The sequence below is a fragment of the Pagrus major genome, chromosome 7 (assembly GCF_040436345.1).
Source record: "Pagrus major chromosome 7, Pma_NU_1.0".
Taxonomy (NCBI): domain Eukaryota; kingdom Metazoa; phylum Chordata; class Actinopteri; order Spariformes; family Sparidae; genus Pagrus; species Pagrus major.
In genome coordinates this window covers 5,281,177-5,300,938 of record NC_133221.1, presented here as the reverse complement: position 1 = coordinate 5,300,938, position 19,762 = coordinate 5,281,177, and the positions used below count along the sequence as shown (strand labels likewise).

At 46.5% G+C, this 19,762-nt stretch overlaps 1 protein-coding gene across 1 annotated transcript in view; it reads right to left on the bottom strand.

Moving 5' to 3' along the window:
* plxna2 (plexin A2) overlaps nucleotides 1-19,762 on the bottom strand; it is a 196,881-nt gene that overhangs the window by 26,688 nt on the left and 150,431 nt on the right. Inside the window, exons 19-22 of the mRNA XM_073470197.1 lie at nucleotides 18,443-18,586; nucleotides 17,654-17,888; nucleotides 14,392-14,534; nucleotides 12,779-13,047 (exon numbers count right to left, since the gene is read on the bottom strand). Of these exons, the coding sequence (XP_073326298.1) occupies nucleotides 12,779-13,047; nucleotides 14,392-14,534; nucleotides 17,654-17,888; nucleotides 18,443-18,586 (791 nt within the window). The remainder of the gene's footprint in view (nucleotides 1-12,778; nucleotides 13,048-14,391; nucleotides 14,535-17,653; nucleotides 17,889-18,442; nucleotides 18,587-19,762) is intronic.

Here is a 19,762-nt window from a genome sequence, read left to right as displayed (position 1 = left end):
TTTTTTTGTTTGTTTGTTTGTTTTGTTTTTGAAGTTTTCTTTTGTTGCCATTGGACTGGAACACTTATTTTTTTGCACTGTAAATAAATCTGCACTTTTCACCCTCATCCACGTTTGCCGTTGCTGTGTTTTTCACCTCATCACCACCAAACCTCAGTGTGTCTTGTCGCCACCATCCTGTGTGGACGTGGGCTGCAAAGTCCATTCTTCACAGTTGGTGTCAGAAGTGGGATCGTGGCGCCCTCAAGGACACTGAGAAAGAGGCCAGGAAGACAGGGAGAAGTACGGCAAGCGATGTCGTACGGACAGCTGGCCCAGGAGGACCTGCAGGAGCAGGAGGAAGAAGGAGCCCGAGGAGGGGAGCCAGGGGTTGACACTGGTGGGACACTAGACCTCGCAGATCTGTATAACATCATACAGCAGTCCCTGCAGACCCAGGAACGTGAGTCATTCAAGCAGGAGCAGAGGTGGCGAAATGTGCAAGTGCAGCTCAACAGCTTTCGAGATGAGCTGGAGCAGAGAGGTGTCGGAGGTGGAGTGCAACCACCAGCAGCGCCGCCAGCAGGCCTACAGGCACCAGCAGCGCCGCCAGCAGCCCTACAGGCACCAGCAGCGCCGCCAGCAGCCCTACAAGCACCAGCAGCGCCGCCAGCAGCCCTGTGGATGCCTGCAGCTCCACCCGCAGATCCGCAGCTGCCTGCTGCACCACCAGTGGTGGCGTCTCCAGCGACGTGGACCAGAGCAGCCGTGCCAAGGCTGGAGGAAGGGGACGATGTGGAGCAGTATCTGACCACCTTTGAGCGACTGGCTACAGCCTACAGGTGGCCCCAAGCTGACTGGGCTATTTTCCTTGTGCCATATCTGACCGGTAGGGCACGGGCTGCGTATGTAGCCATGGATCCGTACGACGCAGTGGAGTACAGCAAGGTGAAAGATGCCATACTAGCAAAGTATGAGATAAGTGCAGAGGTGTACCGGCAAAGGTTTAGAGAACCAAACCTGCAACCGGGGGAGACGCCGAGGGAGTTCTACACCAGGCTGAAGGACTTATACCACAAGTGGATTAGGCCAGCCGAAAAGACCGTTGAGGAGATTGGGGAGCTCCTCATTTTGGAGCAGTTCCTGCGCTCGCTGTCTCCAGAGGTGAGGGTGTGGGTCAAGGAGCATGACCCACAGACTGGACACAACGCCGCAGAACTTGTTGACTCTTTCATGGCTGCTCGCCGTGGAACAAAAGACTTCCGCCAGCAAGGCTCCAGCAGACCGATGATTAAGGGTAAGTCTGCAGGGTATGGGAGTGGAGTTGGTCCTAGGTATAGCGAGCAGAGCAGGGGTCCAAGCACCCGATATTACCCACCACAGCACAACCCTCACGCCAGACCTACAAGCCCACCTATAACCAGAACCCCCATGAGCAAAGACAGCTTTGTATGTCACTTTTGTGGTAAGCCAGGACACCTCATCAGAGAATGCCCAGTTAAGAGAGCAAGAAGTGCTAACATGTGCTCAGGTCCTGGGACTAGAAAAGAACCCTCATATGTCGGCAAGGTACAGACCATAGAGGTAACAGTGAACGGCAGGCCAGCAAGGGCTCTTCTTGACACTGGCAGCACCCAGACTCTTGTGCAACCCCACCTGGTGGATCAGCCCGAAACGCTGACAGGGGAACGCCTCAGAGTGTGCTGTGTCAACGGAGATGAGCATGAGTACCCTATAGCTGAGATTTGTCTTGAGGTACAAGAGCAGACATACAAGCTTAAAGCTGGCATTGTCAGAGGGTTGAGCCATCCAGTTGTCTTGGGTCAGGATGTGCTCATACTGCCAGAACTGGTGCAGTCTACTCTGCCAGTGAGTATGGTTGCTACCAGGTCTCAGACAAAGACAGAGACCCAGAGGCTGTTAGAGATGATGCCATACAGCCAAGAGGAGATCAGTTCTCAGGAGAAATGTAAGGCTGTAAAGACCCGTCAGCAGCGCAGACGAGAAAAGCTGTTGGGCACAGTTCGAGTTATGGCGGACTCAGAGCCAGAACCTCTGCCCGTTGTGAGGGAAGATATCTGGGAAATTCCCCATGATTTAAAAGAGCTGCAGAGGCAAGATGAGTCCCTAAAAGAACTCTTCAGTAAGGCTACAGAGGTTGAAGGGGTGAGCACAGGTCAGGCAAAAGCTCTTTCAGGAGAATTCTACTTTGTGCAACAGGGCCTGCTATATCACCAGCCTGAAGGGAGCAGCACTGAGCAGCTAGTAGTTCCCTGTAGCCTAAGACCAAAGATCCTGAGCTTAGGTCATGACATTCCCTGGGCAGGGCATTTGGGTAGTGTAAAAACACTCCAGAGAATAGCTGGCAAATTCTTCTGGCCGAGCATGTATACTGATGTACACCGACACTGCAAAACCTGCCCCACATGTCAACTCACAAGCAAACACAAAGTCAAGCCTTTTCCACTACAGCCTCTCCCAGTTATTGATGTGCCATTCACTAGGATAGGGATGGACATTGTTGGCCCCCTAGAGCGCACACAGGCAGGCTACAAATATATACTGGTAATTTGTGATTACGCCACCCGCTACCCTGAAGCTTTTCCCCTCCGAAAGGTCACGGCTAGAACCATTGCCCCCGTACTTTTGCAGTTATTCTCCAGGGTAGGGATTCCCCAGGAGATTCTAACTGATCAGGGAACAGCATTTCTGTCAAACACCATGAAGCAGGTGTATGGGTTGTTGGGGATTAAGGGTATTAGGACCACTCCTTACCACCCCCAGACTGACGGACTGGTAGAAAGATATAACCAGACACTGAAGGGCATGCTGAGGAGGTTTGTGGCTGCCAACGGCAAAGACTGGGACCGCTGGCTCCCCTACCTCATGTTCGCCTACCGGGAGGTTCCCCAAGCCTCAACAGGGTTCTCACCATTCGAACTCCTGTTTGGCAGACAGGTGAGAGGCCCTCTGGATCTCCTCAGAGATGCCTGGGAGTCACCAAAGCCCACCACCACCAACATCCTCACCTATGTCATCACCATGAGGGAGAAGATGGAAGAGATGACCAACCTGGTAAAGGACAACCTTCAGCAGGCACAAAAGACCCAGACCAGCTGGTATGACCAGAGAGCAAGGCAGCGAACCTTCCAGCCAGGCCAGAAAGTTCTTCTACTCCTGCCTACGGAGGAGAACAAGCTGTTGGCCAAGTGGCAGGGACCTTACAGCATCAGCAGGAAGCTGGGGCCCACCACCTACGAGCTGGAAATGCCAGAGAGGAGAAAGCAGCGGCAGGTATTTCACATTAACCTGCTGAAAGAGTGGCACGAGAGAGAGGTGCCACTGAGTCAACAGCTGCTGGTACAAGCAGTGAAGGAGGAGGAAGACACTCCGGAGCAATTCTTCCCTACCGACCATCCAGCAGGAGAGATCGACATCACACATCTCACCCCACAACAGCAGCAGGAGTTGCGAGCTGTCATCCCTGACGGCCTGTTCAGTGACCAGCCCGGAGCCACCTCCATGGCCGAGCACAACGTCCTGCTGAAAGACACCACACCACTCCGGCAGCGGATGTACAGAGTTCCGGAGCGAATGTTGCCTGCCCTCCAGGAGGAGCTGCAGGTGATGCAAAGACTTGGCGTGATTGAGAGGTCAGAGAGCGCCTGGAGCAGCCCTGTGGTCCTTGTTCCAAAGAAGGATGGCGGCATGCGTTTCTGCATTGACTTCCGCCAGGTAAATGCTCAATCACACTTTGATGCATATCCCATGCCTAGGCTGGAAGATCTAATCGAGCGCCTTGGAAAGGCGCACTTCATTTCCACTTTGGACCTGTGTAAGGGCTACTGGCAGGTGCCAATGGCTAAGGAGGCCAGGCCCTACACAGCCTTCAGGACACCCCAGGGACTGTTCCAGTTTAAAGTTATGCCGTTTGGCCTGCAGGGAGCACCAGCCACCTTCCAGCGGTTGATGGATCGTGTGCTGGATGGGACTGGTGCTTTCGCAGGCGCATACCTGGACGACATAGTAATCTTCAGTGCCACCTGGGACGAGCACCTTGGGCATCTTGCTGAGGTGCTACGGCGCATACATCAGGCAGGACTGACTGCCCAGCCCAAGAAATGCGCTTTGGCCCAGCAGGAAGTGCGGTACCTGGGACATATCCTAGGACGTGGGGTAATCAGACCCCAGAAAGACAAAATTGAGGCTATCCGGGACTGCCTGCAGCCCCAGACCAAGAAGGATATTCGGTCCTTCTTGGGGCTTGCGGGGTGGTACAGGCGGTTTGTGCCAAACTTTGCGAGCAGAGTAGCACCCCTCACTGACCTGACCAGAAAGTCTGGTCCGGTGAAGGTCAGGTGGGAGGAGCAGCATGAGAAAGCTTTCATGGATTTAAAGGAGGCTCTGTGCAACGGCCCTGTGCTGCAGAGCCCGGACTTTACCCAGCCCTGGACTGTACAGACTGATGCTTCTGGAGTTGGTCTGGGAGCAGTACTACTCCAGGGTGAGGGAGAGCAGCAACGACCGGTGGCTTACATAAGCCGCAAGCTGTTTCCCCGGGAGACACGGTATTCCGCCGTCGAGCTGGAGTGCCTGGCCGTAAAGTGGGCACTGGACACTTTCAGGTACTACCTTTTAGGTAGAGACTTTGTTCTGGAGACGGACCACCGAGCCTTGAAATGGCTGGGCAAAATGAAGGACACTAATGCTCGCATTACCCGTTGGTTTTTGGCTCTGCAGCCCTTCAGATTTGAGGTGCAGTATAGAGCGGGAAAGCAGAACATGGTGGCGGATTTTCTGTCTCGCCACCCCAGTGGCGAGCCTCCAGAGGAGGAGGGAAGTGTGAAAAGTTAGCCCTCTTTTCCCCCAACTCGCCTGACATTTTCTGCACCATTTAAATGGACTACTGTTTATTACACGCACGCACGCACGCACACACACACTTACACGCATACACACACGGAGCTTCGGGCGTTTGTAATTACACGCGGCGCCGGCAACCGCGGCGTAATTCATTCATGCGCAATCACTATTTTACACATCTTTCAGTTACTCACCAAACTTCTGCCAACATCATAGCGGACGACGCGGTACCCGTCGATTCGGCTCCATAACTCATTTCATTCCGTTTGTCCATACATCATGCACGCAAACACCAACAGTACATTGATAACTTTCACTTTCACTTCCTGGTCCCGCATCACTTTGCTTCCCCAAGGAACACGAGTCCCCCGACGATGACGAATTTATTCCCGGTTTGGGACAGGGGAAAGGGTTGATTTGAGTGGGGAAGCTATGGGTACATTACAAAATGTTTAACTATAAAGAGATGTAAATATTATTTAATCATATTCATTAATAATAATAATAATAATAATTAATATATTAATATTATTATTATTAGTATTGGAACAGCTGTGGGTGATGGGTAAAATATCTGTTGAATGTCTGTACCTACAAAATACCCTGTCACGTTGGTTTCTTCCAATTAGAGGAACTGAAGGGCTATTTAAAGCCAGGGTTTTCTGCCTCAGGGTGTGGGAGTCTGGAGAGAGCAACTTGCCGAGAGGTTGTATTGAGAGAGAGAAATTGAGTCAGTGCCTTTAAAATTGAGGAACCGGTGGGTTCATGTTTTTTTTGTTTGTTTGTTTGTTTTGTTTTTGAAGTTTTCTTTTGTTGCCATTGGACTGGAACACTTATTTTTTTGCACTGTAAATAAATCTGCACTTTTCACCCTCATCCACGTTTGCCGTTGCTGTGTTTTTCACCTCATCACCACCAAACCTCAGTGTGTCTTGTCGCCACCATCCTGTGTGGACGTGGGCTGCAAAGTCCATTCTTCACACCGCCCGAGGCTGTATTTTCACGCTGCATAAACCTAAATATATTGTGGATTTTTTGGACTATACCCCAAATCCCTCTGTAATTGCCCTCCTTCCTCTACAAGAATTCACCTCTTTTTGCCCCCACCCCCTCCCTCCCATGCTTACCATGTGCCCCTCCCAGCTTGTATGAGACTGGAGTGTGTTAGAAGTTAATGGAACCTATTAAGCATTTTAATAAGCTCAGCAAGTCCCAAAGTAGGAAGTCAAATAAAGCCTTTTTTTTTGTGGGGGCTGTGCTGACTCCCCCCTTAATATCTCTCCCTTTTGAATGTCGGGAGGAGGGGGGGAAGCACTTTATTCTCCTTCTCCTTTCCTTCTTGTCCTCCTCCTCATCTGCCTCCACTTCCTCCTGTCTATTAATTGAGTTTCATTAATGAACATCAGGATTTCATTATCCCACATAGCGTTTAAGAGGGGCCTCGCATCCCCCTCATCTCTGGTCTCCTAATGGCAGCGATGGCGGAGGAGGGGGGCATATTAGCAGGCGGTGGAATGTCTTTCAATGAAACTAATGCCAAACACAATACTCGCTCTGTTAATAACTCTGTACTCCATTGCTCTGCATGGGCGGAAATCTCATTACAAAAATGCTGAGGAGAAAAATAATACAAGATTGAAAAGTCTCAAGGTGATAGAAGCAATGTTCTGTGATTCCATTAAAAGAACATTATAAAGAAGATAAAGAAAGTGGGTGAAGAGAAAAAAAAACTTAAGAGGGAAGATGGAGAGAATGGGAAGCGGCTGGTTATACAAGAATGTTTCTGGTGGGGTTCATCAAACACCAGAGGAGTTCGGGTTATAATGGACAGGCAGAACCAGAGGGCAGCACCGTGAAATAATAACAGACATGATGACTCTGTCGGGGAAAGGTTCGGATGAGCGCTGGAGAGGCAGAGCGAGAACATATTTCACTAATGTAGCAAAAACACAATCCAAACACCATGAGGTGCAGCATCAGTTCCACTTAGCGCAGCGGAGAGTGAAAAAAAAAAAAAAAAAAAATCAAACGCACTGTCAAAGCTTAGATATTGCTTTTCGAAAAGCTTTTAGGAGAATGTATGTGTCTGTGAGCTGAAATCTTTCCGTATCAAGACAAAGAAAGCGGGGAAAAGGCATCTGAAATCTTTAAATACCAAAGAAACGTCTCACAAGAGCATGAGTGCACCCTTCAATCAGGATCTCCAGGAACTTCACTGACTGGAGATATTATATCTCTGCTACATAAAGGTGGGATACTGTACATGCTGTGATTCTTTTTGACTGGTGTGATGGATGGTGGAAAAAGGGATTGAGCACTTAGCAAAGCATAATGGGAAAAAGAGTATGTGCCACAGAAGTACAGCCTGATGTATACAAACTGCCCTTTGGCTCTCAAACACATCCGGCCCACTATTACACTCCGAGCCAATGACACGAGCCAACGCCTGACGGGTTTGTTGTACTCTCCGTAACTATTATGTAGTTAGCTACATCCTCAAATAAACGCCGATGATTTGTTTTCCATCCTGCTTAATCTGCCAAGAGGCTTTTCACATGCATTCATTTTCATTCTATAATATACCACTTCAGCCCATTCAGACTCGTTCAGGAAGGGGACGGAGATTCAAATGAATGGAAATTGAACGGCATTCGAGTGAAATGCATATTTATGACCCTACTGTAAGCGTATTGGGTGCTACAAAGTCAGCAAATGTACCAATCAGATGTTGGCAGACTCTACGTGCAGAAGAGGGATGTTGTTTTAACGGCCGCTTTATTCGATCTACCTTTAGCCCTGGAAACTAGGTGAGAGAGCCGCATTCCTCATTGCTTTTTTAATCAAAAATCTGAAATTATTAGAGCCATATCTACAGTTAGGACTATATATTTATTAAGCCAAGAGTGGAGTGACTGGAGACTGATATAAGTTCATCTAATATTATCATTCCCAATAAAGTACAGATAGTACATCAGCAATTAAACACTCAAATATGAGGAAAAAAAATGCTATCAGGAGATAATCTGCCCGTGTGACAGACAGAGTGTGTGTGCGAGGAATGCAGAAATAAAAAGGCTTGTGCAAAGAATACGGAGACGGTGAGAGGCAGGCAGAGATGCACTGTTAATGTTAATCAGAGAACGAGTTTACATGCAGCATCTTCAGCGCGCTGCCCACGTAAGCTCTGAGATTTATACGTGGAAAGCATTCAGAAAACTCGGTTTAATTTGTTGAATTAATAAGCTTATTAGTTGTTTTAACTGTAGTTCCGCTGTTCAATCCCCCGCCTCGTCTGCATCTTCCTCACTCTCAACCTTTCCCCTTCGTTTTTCTTTTTTTTCTCTCATCTTCCCTCTTGTCCTCTCCTTCCCCTCTGTGCTGTGGCCGGCGGTGGCATGGTGCTCCATCACTGGAGCTCACCGCAGAGAACGGGGCTCAATAATTAAGGGCGCCTTGCTTTGCTGAAGCGACCACATTGTACCGCTGCTGAGTCCCTCTGCACCGTGTGCACATACCGGACCAACGCTCTCTTATATGCACTTATATACTTGCACATACTTTATAGCTTTAAGGCTACACTGCAGAGTTTTCATCGTAAATGAACATGGTTGAAGCTCCCCTTCGTTCAAAATGTGTCCTTCTTGTTCATCCAGTTCCCGTCTGTTATGATGTATGTGCACAGTTTGACACCAGAAGTCCGTGTGAGATGAACGTTAAAACATGTCTGGAGGGGATCTTTAAGGTGTTGTCTCGTGTCAGTACTTCTTTATACAACAAGCAGCATGACAGCACACCTTTCCCCTCAGCTAAATGAGCAATTATTCCACCATTACCATGGCAACATTTTAACTTCAGTTATGATTAGGTTTATGGACTTCTGCGCATCACACTGATGCTAATAATTATGGTAAAGCAAACCCTCTTGTGTAATATTAAGACCAAAACCAATAAACACATTTACTTCACCAACAAGTACGGCGTGTAAACTATTAAAAACTTGAAAAAGTCTGCACACTGAGGCTTCCTTTCGTTCAATTTATTGGCATATCCACAAGCAACATTTGGAGCAAATCCTCTGCTTCAGAAATGTGAAGAGGGAGATTAAAGCAGCTACAGTGTGCAGACAAATTTTGTTTTTTCTTCAAATTTTTCACATTTTCATCTTCTATTGGTCCAGCACCTTTAAATAGTTTCAGGATCTGTTCTACGGGTTTGATTTGTCTGTAAACTGTCAGAACCACATGAAAATCATAGATCTTCCTTCATTGTGACGAACATGGGCTGCTGGAAATAGTCCCAAGATCACCAGATCTGTAACTAGAAGAAGTCCCTGACACTTCCACTGTTTACTCCTGTCTGAGTTACACTTGCTATAAAACTACAGCACCCATGTGTTTGAGGAAGCTTTTAAGTCTTTTATTTTGATAGTAAGTATACGTTCATGACTTGTTTTTAAAGATTACGTCTTCAGTAAGAACAGTTGGGCTGTGGGTGAGTGCCAGTGATGACCACTCTGGGGAGGTTGGAAAATAACTCACTCTTTTTACGTTCTGGTCTTTTCACAGCTTTCATTGACAGTATCCAGCCTCATCCTTTAATAAACAACCATTTGGATCCATCGTACACATTAAACTTTAATTACTGCAGATCAGTAAGGGAACATGAGGTTAACAGGCTGAGATGCAATGACAGATGGACCTATTTTTGTATCTTGGTTTGCAATGCCTGGGCGATTATGGTCCTCTCTTACAAAAAAAGGTTGAGCACGCTAGCTGGCGAAACACATTCACCCTCTGGAGAAAAGCATTCAATGACAGCTGAGCAAAAGCGAGAGAAGCAGAGCTCTTCGCCGTGACTCGAACATGTCTTGGGATGCACTTTAAACCCGCTGTAATATAAATGAGAACAGGAAGAGGGTTGGCTGACCTGGAGGTTGCCTCCTGTATGTTGGCCTCCTCTTGTAGCCATGTACACTTGGTGCAGGGACTGTAAGCTCACTAATAATTCATTGAGAACAGCATTCAGAGTGACCCCTGCTTCTACTAACCTACCGAAAGCACACTGGATTTCAATAAAGACAACGCAGCTTTATTCACCGCAGCAAGTGCATTAGGATAGTGTATACTAACACATCACAAACAGATGTAAAGAGACACATTTGGACACCATAAAACAGTACAAGAATCTGTTTACATGGTGGTAATCCATTAATACCAGAAAACAGAGGGGTGTCTTAGCCAACGTAGCCAGTTTTTCACTATCCTATTATATATGATAATGGACTGAGGAGAGCCGACAGAAAAGACGACAGCACATAAAAACGGTAACAAAGCGCAGGCCGGCAGCCTCTCTCTGCACGCTGCACAAACACAATTACTGCTGAGAGACGTGCTCAATTTGACTATCATCACAGACATGTACGTATGTGTGTCTGTGGATGTGTGTGGGTAAGCCGGCTGGCTTGACTGTCGGCTTTTCTCCAAATAGGCGATAAGGAAGACAACAACAGTAAAGAGCCATGTCAAATCGATAATCCCTTAAATTCTTCAGAAAAAAATGGGGAGTGAAATGTAAAAACTATAGGACATTTAGCCCTCCGGGGCTGCAGCGGCAGGACCGGAGGATTACGTACCACCGTGTTCCTCATAAGAGAGGATAATGAAAACTTCAGAGGTGACGCGGGGCACCACTGTCGTGTGAAATAACAGCTTAATCCAGGTCCATTTGATGCTTTGTCACTTTAGTCCACTCCTCCGTCTTTCAGCCTCTTTCTCTGTTTGCTTCTGTGTGAGGTCTTTTTCTCCCGGGCAGTTATTTACTCTGACAAATAATGTGGGTTTTTTAAATAAAGATAAAGTGATGCAGTGGTTAAATGGCTCCATTTATATAGGGTTTTTATCCGCTTTAGAGCGCTTTAAAGGGATTGTCTACTCATTCACCAATTTACAATCTAACGAACAGGGTCTGAAGATGGGGAATAATCGGGTTCAATTGGGATTCAGTGGGTACAACCTGAGTCTCTTAAATTGCATCGTCGTTTCCTTCACTTGCTTCTTTTCTCGAGTCTAACTCCCTTCCACCGAAGGATGCATCAAGGTGCACCATGCAGGAGAGAGGATACAAGAAAATTTGTTTTAAGAGTAATGAGACGTTCTTTGTCTCCGAGGCATCACGTGAAGCGACGTTCAAATGTGCCAGATACAGGGGCAGAGTATTTAATCGTCGTAGAGTTCAGCTGAGAGTCTTCTGCTGCTCTTGTGTGTCACTCATGTGTCACTCATGGCTCCTCAGAGATCCCTCCTCACCCCTTGGAGCAGAAATAAGAGCTTTGGGACGGTCTGAAGGATAATGAAGCAGAACAACTTCTGGTTCAAGCGTGGATCAGGGAAAAGATCAGATATCACTGGGGGATTCGAGATGTTCCTAGTGTCTTTCGCAAGACCAGTTCAACAGGTGAATAGCAGAGAAAAGTTCTAGTTTTCAACCTGCTGGCTGGTTTGGGCCCTTCATGTGTGGAGTTTGCAAGTTTTCTCCGTGCCCGTCTGTTTTCATACCAGGATTGATGTTGGCAGCTAACATTTCTGCAAACCACTGATACGTTCACATCCGTGCGTGTCAAACGTACCATATTGGCACTCCTACAATTCATTGTACCATTACAGGTTTATGACCTGACTTTTATATCAGGAGGTGGAGGGGAAGGTGGTGGAGTTACAGGTGAGAAGGCTGCCAAGCCACTGAAAGCAGTTTGAGACTGCATTTCAACATTTGGAAGCCACTGGATATTTTTAATACAACTTCCAGCCATGTTCGTGGCGACAAAATGAGGTATTTTAATGACACCTTGGGACATCTCTGTGGTGGTCAAAACAGGTATCAAAATTATGCTCAGAGCAGTCAGGCCTTCAGAGAGCCTCTGAAGAAAAGTCTGCTTTTCACACTCTGTATCTGTTGACCTTAGTACTGTCAGTCCTTTAACCTCCTTCAATACCTACAGAGCCACCAAAAGCAACTGAGGACACATGGACAAGGGCTTAGCAGGTGTTTAAAGTTTCAGCACATCACCTCAACTCCCCCGGAAAACAATGTATGCCAGAGACACAGAGAGGGAAAAAAGTTAAAATGAACCCGCTTCTGAATGTTTTATAGAGAGCCCGAGCCTGGAGGATAAGTGAGACTGACATCGGCATCGAGGGCGACCAGGGAAGAGATGTAGCGCGCGAGAGAATACGGAATTATGCATATAATCCGGAGGTTTGTCATGATGTTCGGAGCGCGTGGCGTTTATGACGGCGTACTGTAGATGTACTGTAGCACTCATTACAAGCCTTATTCTGCTAGGCGTCGCAGGGGAAAATCAAGATGCATCCACCCACAAGGAGGAGAGGGAAGAAACATACAGCCCTGAGATCAATCCTCATTCATCTGTCTATATGTATCAACATCCTCCTACAGCTGTGTGCTTCTTTACATGCTTTTTAAATGAGGACTGTGTTTTTTCAGCGTAACTCTCCTCTGGGCACAGAATCGTGCTAAACAATAATACCGGATAAACAATAATACAGTATCCCTCTGACTGGAATTAATCAAATCAAATAAGTGAAAGCATAGATCATACAGTGTTGCTGAGGATTAAGAGATTTACTTTAATGTGATCGTGTATAGTTTGTTTATATTACTTCATGTTAATTTATTTGTCTTTGTTCTTTTATTCATTTCAATGTCAAAAAAGGAATGTCAATCTAATTAGTGAGTAAGTTTTTCTTTGTTTGCTTTAAAGAGCTTTGAGGATAATATTTACTGCAAATCAAATTCATAAAGTTTAATTAATACATTAAATAAATTACTTTTAAATTTGCCCACCAGCTGAGCCATGTCCTCACATCGCTACAGGACATTTTACGCCATTTGTCCGTCTCCTCGTGTGCTGTGTTACCTGCGCAGCAGCAGCTTGGGGTGGTTCTTGCTCTCCAGGTTGCGGTCGATGAGGTCCGACAGCAGGTGTTTGAGGACGTCGGTGGCGTACTCCAGTCGCCCTTGCAGCGCCGTCATGATAAGTGAGGCCACGTTGCCGCGGTCCCTCATGGAGAACGAGCGCTGCATTTCCAGCGTTCGGATGAAGGTGAGCAGGAACACTTTGTTGTTGATGAGCTGGCCAAACAGCTTCAGGGCCTTCTCCACGTTCTGCTGGCCGTTCCCTGACACCTGGGCAGAAGAGGGTGGGAGATTAATGCACGTTAGAGCTAAAAGGTTTCCAGCAATACTTTGAATAAGAAATGTTCAGTAATAAAGTTAAATGCTAATTTGCTTGGTGTTTCTGTGTTTGAGGTGCTGTGTCCCCTTGGTGCATTGCAGGTGTTCTTGCATCAGTGTTTGAGAAAAATGAAGAAGTAGTACACCTTTATGTCCCATTCATTATTTTCTTTTTTAACCCTGCCCAGTTAGGCCAACCTAACACGCTGAGGTAGCGTACAGCAGTGAGCTGAATGAGGGTCAAATAGGATTGTTGTTCCTCAACTTGCATTTTGACCTTGTCTCACACAAAATAAAGATTTTTCCAAAGGCAACAAAAGCCTCACTCACGTTACACTCCTGGCAGACACAAGTTTCCACTCATGGTGAGTAACTGAGAAGATCTTAATCAATTATTGACCCAGGTCAGTCGAGTTAGCTGCCATTTCACTTTCAAGGCAAATGTCAAAGAGCTTGCCGGGGTAAGACGACTCCAAAGTGACAAAACTCTCTTTTCTTTGCATTTGTTTGCTGTTTTTCAAAAGTTTGGGCTCTTTTGATGGAAAAACCTGTCACACAAAATGTCAAGTGAATTGCAGCTCACTGAACATCCTTGTACAAGACACTCCCTTTGACTTCCACCATACAGGGCCGAGCCTGATCGAACTACCACCTCTCTACCTAACCATCCCACATCACACACAATCAACAAATAAATTGGTTGACCTCTATCATCCTGAATCTCTTTATCTCTAATAGTTTCATCCTCCGGACTCAACTCTGTGTGTTCCAGATAAAATAAACTCATTCCCCGGCGCCACTCCGACCCCATAAAGAAGAGCGAAAAAGTGTTAACCAGCCAGTTTTTTCCCCCAATGGAGGAACCCACGGTCCTGCCTGAGGATTGGGAATTACTCAGTTCATTACCCCTCATACTGCAGCCACTGGTGGATGAAATAGCCATGTGCTGGGACCCTGTTTTCCATGAGGGAGCTTGCATGTGAGGTGTATATATACATGTACTTGTGTGTGTGTGTGTGTTGCTCAGCATGATCAGCTATATGTGTGTGTGAGACCAGAGGGGTAGAAAGGATAAGTAGCACACTGGTATCCTTCCCCCCTCGAGCACTTTGCCGCTTATGGAGGTTACCCTGCAGGGAGAGTGGTGAGGGCAGACACACTCTCCCACTCTATCTCTCTTTTTACCTCAGTTTGACTTCCTCTTGTCTTTTCTTACTACATTTACTGCATATATGACATCTTCCTTCCAGTCTCTCTCTCTCTCTTTCTTGCTCCCGTGTCTTGCTCTCTTGTTACCTCCAGTTCTCTGAGGACAGGATGATCCTCTATGCCAGGGAAGAGGACCCTCATAGCGTATGTCCTGTAGTCCAGATGTGGGATCCCAGCTCTGTCCAGGTCACTGGTCAGCTCGTTGATGTCTGTCTGCAGCTCAGCAAAGGCTGGAAGAGAAGGAGGACATAAAAATGAGAGACCAGTTAGAGGGAATACTTGCAAGACACGCAGCGTAAGAGTAAAACAGTTCTTTAATCCCTGGGGACCAAATACGTGAATCCTTCTCATCTTCATGGTGTTTACTACTGTTATGATGAAGCTGACAGTTAAAGCCCAGGATAGTCTTCATGTCAGAAACTCAATATTTCAAATCTCTCCCTTAAAAAACACAGACGCGCTCCATCTCACACACACCCCTCCCTTTTCTTACTCATTTTTATCTACCAGCCAGTAAATTGGCTGTAGCTAAGGCCCCAAAGAGTGTGTGTCATCTCAGTGTGAGGCTGCAGGTGAGCACTAGTTAATTGGCTCCATCCTGACTGACTCCTGTTCAGGCCCAGGGCTCTGTCGAACTGCTTCGCCGCCCTTGGGGAGGCTCCCCGTCTGCAGCCTATCACAGGAGCAGCAGCAGTCCCCTAACACCCTCCTCAAAACTCCGCTGTCTCCAACTAGGCTGAGCCCTCACCTCCTGGCCCCCCCTGCCACTCCTGGGTTTACACACCAACACATGGGCTCACAGGCGCGCATGGAGTATATACACTCATAAGGATGAACCCAGGTACCCAACTAAATCCACCCGCGGGGCAGTACACTCCTGGCCACTGCTAATGGTTAAAACATTAATCTTCTCCTTTCCCAAGGCTGCCTGTGTGTGACTGATTCCCCCCCTGTTTGCCCGCTCTGTCTATCTGCCTGCCTGTCTGTCTGACTATCTGTCTTTCTGTCATTTGACCACTCTGGAAGTTTGCTGCAATAAGATGCTGCATAAAAACACCAAGAGAGGTGATCAGGGGTGGCTGGAGGGGATAAATAATAAGGTCCACTCTGGCTGATGAAATCCCCTGAATGCTGTCAAAACTCACTTTTGCTGTCTCAGTGATTGGCTCTCACGACCCGCCATGATGACATCAGGGGCCAATCAGCAGTTTTTATTTTAAGCATTCAAATAAAACTCAATGTTGCAGCTAGCATGGATATCCAACCTTAACCATGTGGGCCGGGCTCGGACAAAACTTTTAATACACATGCTGCTTACTGCCCAGTTCTGTATGAATGTGTGTGTAACCAAAGGTATAAAATCTATGTATGCATTTATTTCCCGAGCTGGAATCTAGTTGCAACATCGAGCGCTCTTATTGAGCTGCTGTAGCTGGAGGTCAGCCTGACGCTATCTGCAGTCAACCGACTGGGCAGAAGGTCAAAGGTCATATGGACTACGGCGCCGTCTGTTAACCCTGAGCCACAAGGGAGGGGTGCAAAGCAGCTGTGTGTTTGATACTGTCGCGGAGGCACTGACGACTGAACTCTCTCAACTGAGCATTCATTGTGCACCAAAACATGCAAACACATATACAACTAGACACAGGTGTAAAGAATAGGGCTGCACATTATTAGAAAAAACTGGCATTGTCATATTTTGGTTTTCTGCGATATAGATTGTGATATGAAGAAAGAAAAAAAAAATCATCTCATAACTTGACTTGTCTTTTCAGAGATAATTAATCATACCACAATGATTGAGGTAATTTTGTAGGGGAGTGCGTTTTTATTAAACTTTATCAAAATCAGTTGAAAAAGTGATGAAGAATGATTGTGATTGCTACCTTGTAGTCTTTTTTAATGAAGCTCAGTGTAAGCTCAATCAGGAGGTCCATCTTTTTTGCCCCCATGCACCTCGCCCTCCCTGCCTTTTCTTTCTTAATCAGCTGACTTTGGGCATTTCGTTTTCTCCCTCCTCATTCAACTGAACAGATTTTGCCAGGATCACTTTCAGCCAATCATGTCACTGCTGCTGTCAGCTGTCATTTCAGGCAAATCGTGCGACCCTCCTCCACCCTGTTCTCCTCCAGTTCTTCACATCCAGTGGCCAGGTTGAGCTCACCAGAATCAACTCCACCTTCTCATCAGATCTTCCACCACCACCACCACCAGTGTCTAGACTCCATCGAGGGTTTCCTATACTTTGCGCAGCTTCACCACCTCCGCAAGTATAATGACGTCACGATGGAGTCCAACCGCCAGGGACTTTTACGTTCTCTGATTGTGCACATGGCAAGAACATTTTTATTGTCGACTTAAAATTAAGTTTCTATCGATTGAAATACTGTTACAGAGTCTCTCTGCCCAGGCAACCAAGAACCCTCAAATCAGACTGAATCATGTCATATCAGACTTCTCCTGAAACTATATATTTTGAAGCCTTTATTCACAGTATTTATCTAAAAGCGTTCATACATAACTCAATATTGGAACATAGAGTGCTCTTGGTTGGGCTGCTGTAGCTGGAGGTCAGCCTGAGGTTATCTGTGGTCATCCCAATGGGGCAGAAGGTCAAAGGTCAAATGGACCATGGCGCCCTCTCTTAACCTTGAGCCACAGGGGAGGAGAGTGTTTCATAACAGCTGTAGCAGCGGTACTGACAGCTTGGGATAAAGTGGCATTCATTGGTTGCCTTTTGCGGGGAACACGCAAACACACACACACAACTTGACGTGGGTTTAAAGACACACAAATTGCATCAAAGATAAATGTGGCATTACCCCTCTAGTTAAGACTAGAATAAAAATGCACTAAGCGTTAGCGTGTCTCTCGCTGGGAGGAGGTTGAGGTTACGCTAATGAGAAACTCTGTATTCATGTGTCAGTTTGTGTGCGACTGTGTACCCAGCATGCAAACTAGGAGGCGGTAAGAAACTGCAAAGACTCACGACATGACTAGACGGGTCACAGTCAGGGTTAACTGACTTAATCTGTGTGTTGTGACATGTAACCAGGATGACTCAGTGACCCAGATTTGAAGACATTTTCACTGCATTATTTAACACACACAGATCACCAGTGATTTACTTACTGTACTATGTGCACATTCATGCCTGCTATGTGATTACAGTCTGCACAATTGAAATGCATTCACCAGCCCCACTCAGCTACATGAGTGATAGAGCAGCCTCTAAAATTACCGGCTGTAAGTGGAATATTCCAGGCGAAGTAGACCCGTAATCACCCTGCAATTTGAAGTCCAACAATAGGCTCCTCCACACCGCTGACCACACTATTCTAATACTAACCTTCTTTGCACTCCAGGGCGACTCGGGACTCCAGGTTGTCCATTTGCATCTGCAGGCGCTTCAGGGTGAGGTCATTTTCTCGTGACTTTCGCTTGTAGGCGATGAGGACGAGGATGACGATGATGAGGAGGAGCCCTCCACCGGCAGCGATGCTGACGATGGCCGGAAGGGTCAGCAGGCTGTCGGACATGATGTGGACGGCGCCAGGGGAGACGTGGAGGCCGCCCACCTGAACCTGTGGAGAGACGTAAACACACATGATCACAAGGAATCTTAAATCACTGCAGTATAGAAGATCCTTTTAACTAAAACATAAAAGGAGAACACATCATTTGCCAGAGCTTCAACAAAATCCAATCACTGGTCTTGAGATCTTTATCACATGAGATACATAGCGATGCATAAGCCAAGACTCAAAATCCTGCCAAAACATAGTTAAATATTTTGCCTGCTGAAACTGATACTGAGTGCAAACACACGCAGCCACCTATGCGCTCACGTTTAGAGGGAAATAGTCCGGGGCTTGCACTCAATAAGTGAGCAGACAACTAAAAATAATTGCAGTGGATTCTGGCAGAACCTTTTGACAGCGAGAGCACACTCATGCTGCTCTCCCTTCGACCCGTTTCCTTCAGCAGAATGAACAATGATGAGAGCACGAATAATGGAGTTGAGAGGCCAACTATTATGAAGACGAAATCACAAATACGTGGACGGATGGCAACAGAGTGGGAGAGAAAGTTCGGAGGACAGACACACTAGCAAACACAGACCATTACACATACTGACCATGACTTTGTATTGTCCGGTGAGGTTGGGCGGCTCGCACAGCAGCTGGCTCTCAGACACGGTGACAGAGCAGGGAGTCTCTCCTATCAGCACAGTGTAGTTAAGCTTCACCCCTCCTGACGCCGGGGGAACAAGGTTTCTGCCCTGTGGGCGCGTGGAGATGGACAGCAGGGTGCGAAATTAGAGAGGGAAACTCGGACACACAAACACACGGCTCAATGAAGATCAGACAATTTTAGCCATAAAGCCAGTATGTCTCCTCAATAAACTGTAAATTACATCCCTACGTTTGGGCACAGCTGCGGCCAAATGTGACTCCATACTGAGATCAAACAAGGCGATGCACTTCACAGTGGCGGTAAGTGGGAACAGCTGGCAATCAGGACAAGGAAATAAAATATATTCCTCAATGAGGAATAAGAGCACATAAATTATGTATTTTTAAGCTGATTTTGATCAAGACAAAGAAACAATTATGGAGCAAGAGGAGGAGTCGGTAGCATTTATTACAAGTTTTAACCAAATTTGGAGAAAATCAGTTAAAAGAAAATGAATTAATGCTAAAAAGAATATTAATGCTTGTTTCTGTTTCTTTCCTTATGCATCTATTAAGAGCTGCTTCATCGAGAATAGTAACGTTGGCACGAATTCTCCAGTTGGAACAATAGCGGAAGAAGAGGACGCAACAAGATGACACAAATAAAGGGGTTCTTTGGAAGAATTGGTGGCAATTTACATATATTAAAGGAGACCTTTTATGCTTTTTCCCTTTTTTCCTTTATTTTATATAGGCTCTTGGTGCATATTTGACCTTTCATGACCTTTGCACACCCGATGCCTCTCTCCCACAAAAGTAACATTGCTCCTCACGTTCCTGAAACACCTCATCAGTAGTCTCACCTTTAATTCTGTGACTTCTTGACATTACACTAAGTCACCATATCACACATTTGCTTAATTTCATACCTAGCAGGTGGTTTGGCATGTAAGAAATAATTTAGTAAAGCTGCTCTGTTGTTGTTAGCAGTGACCAATCAGAGCAAACGGGATATTCGGGGGGAGGGGCCTTAAAGACAGGAGCTAAAACAGAGAGTAGTAACTAGAAAGAAAATGATTAACCTGAAAATGAGAATATTAAGTCTCCTTTAATCACTTTTTTGTAGGCCACATGTGAGCGGATTGGAACGTGAGTAAAAGCAGACCTTCTTCATCTCTTTCTGTTTGTTTAAGTCCTTTAATGTTGTTGGACTGCAGCTTTCTTTGTGCAAAACTTGAACCTCAAACCGTGAAAAACAATGTAGAAAACAAGATGGAAATATG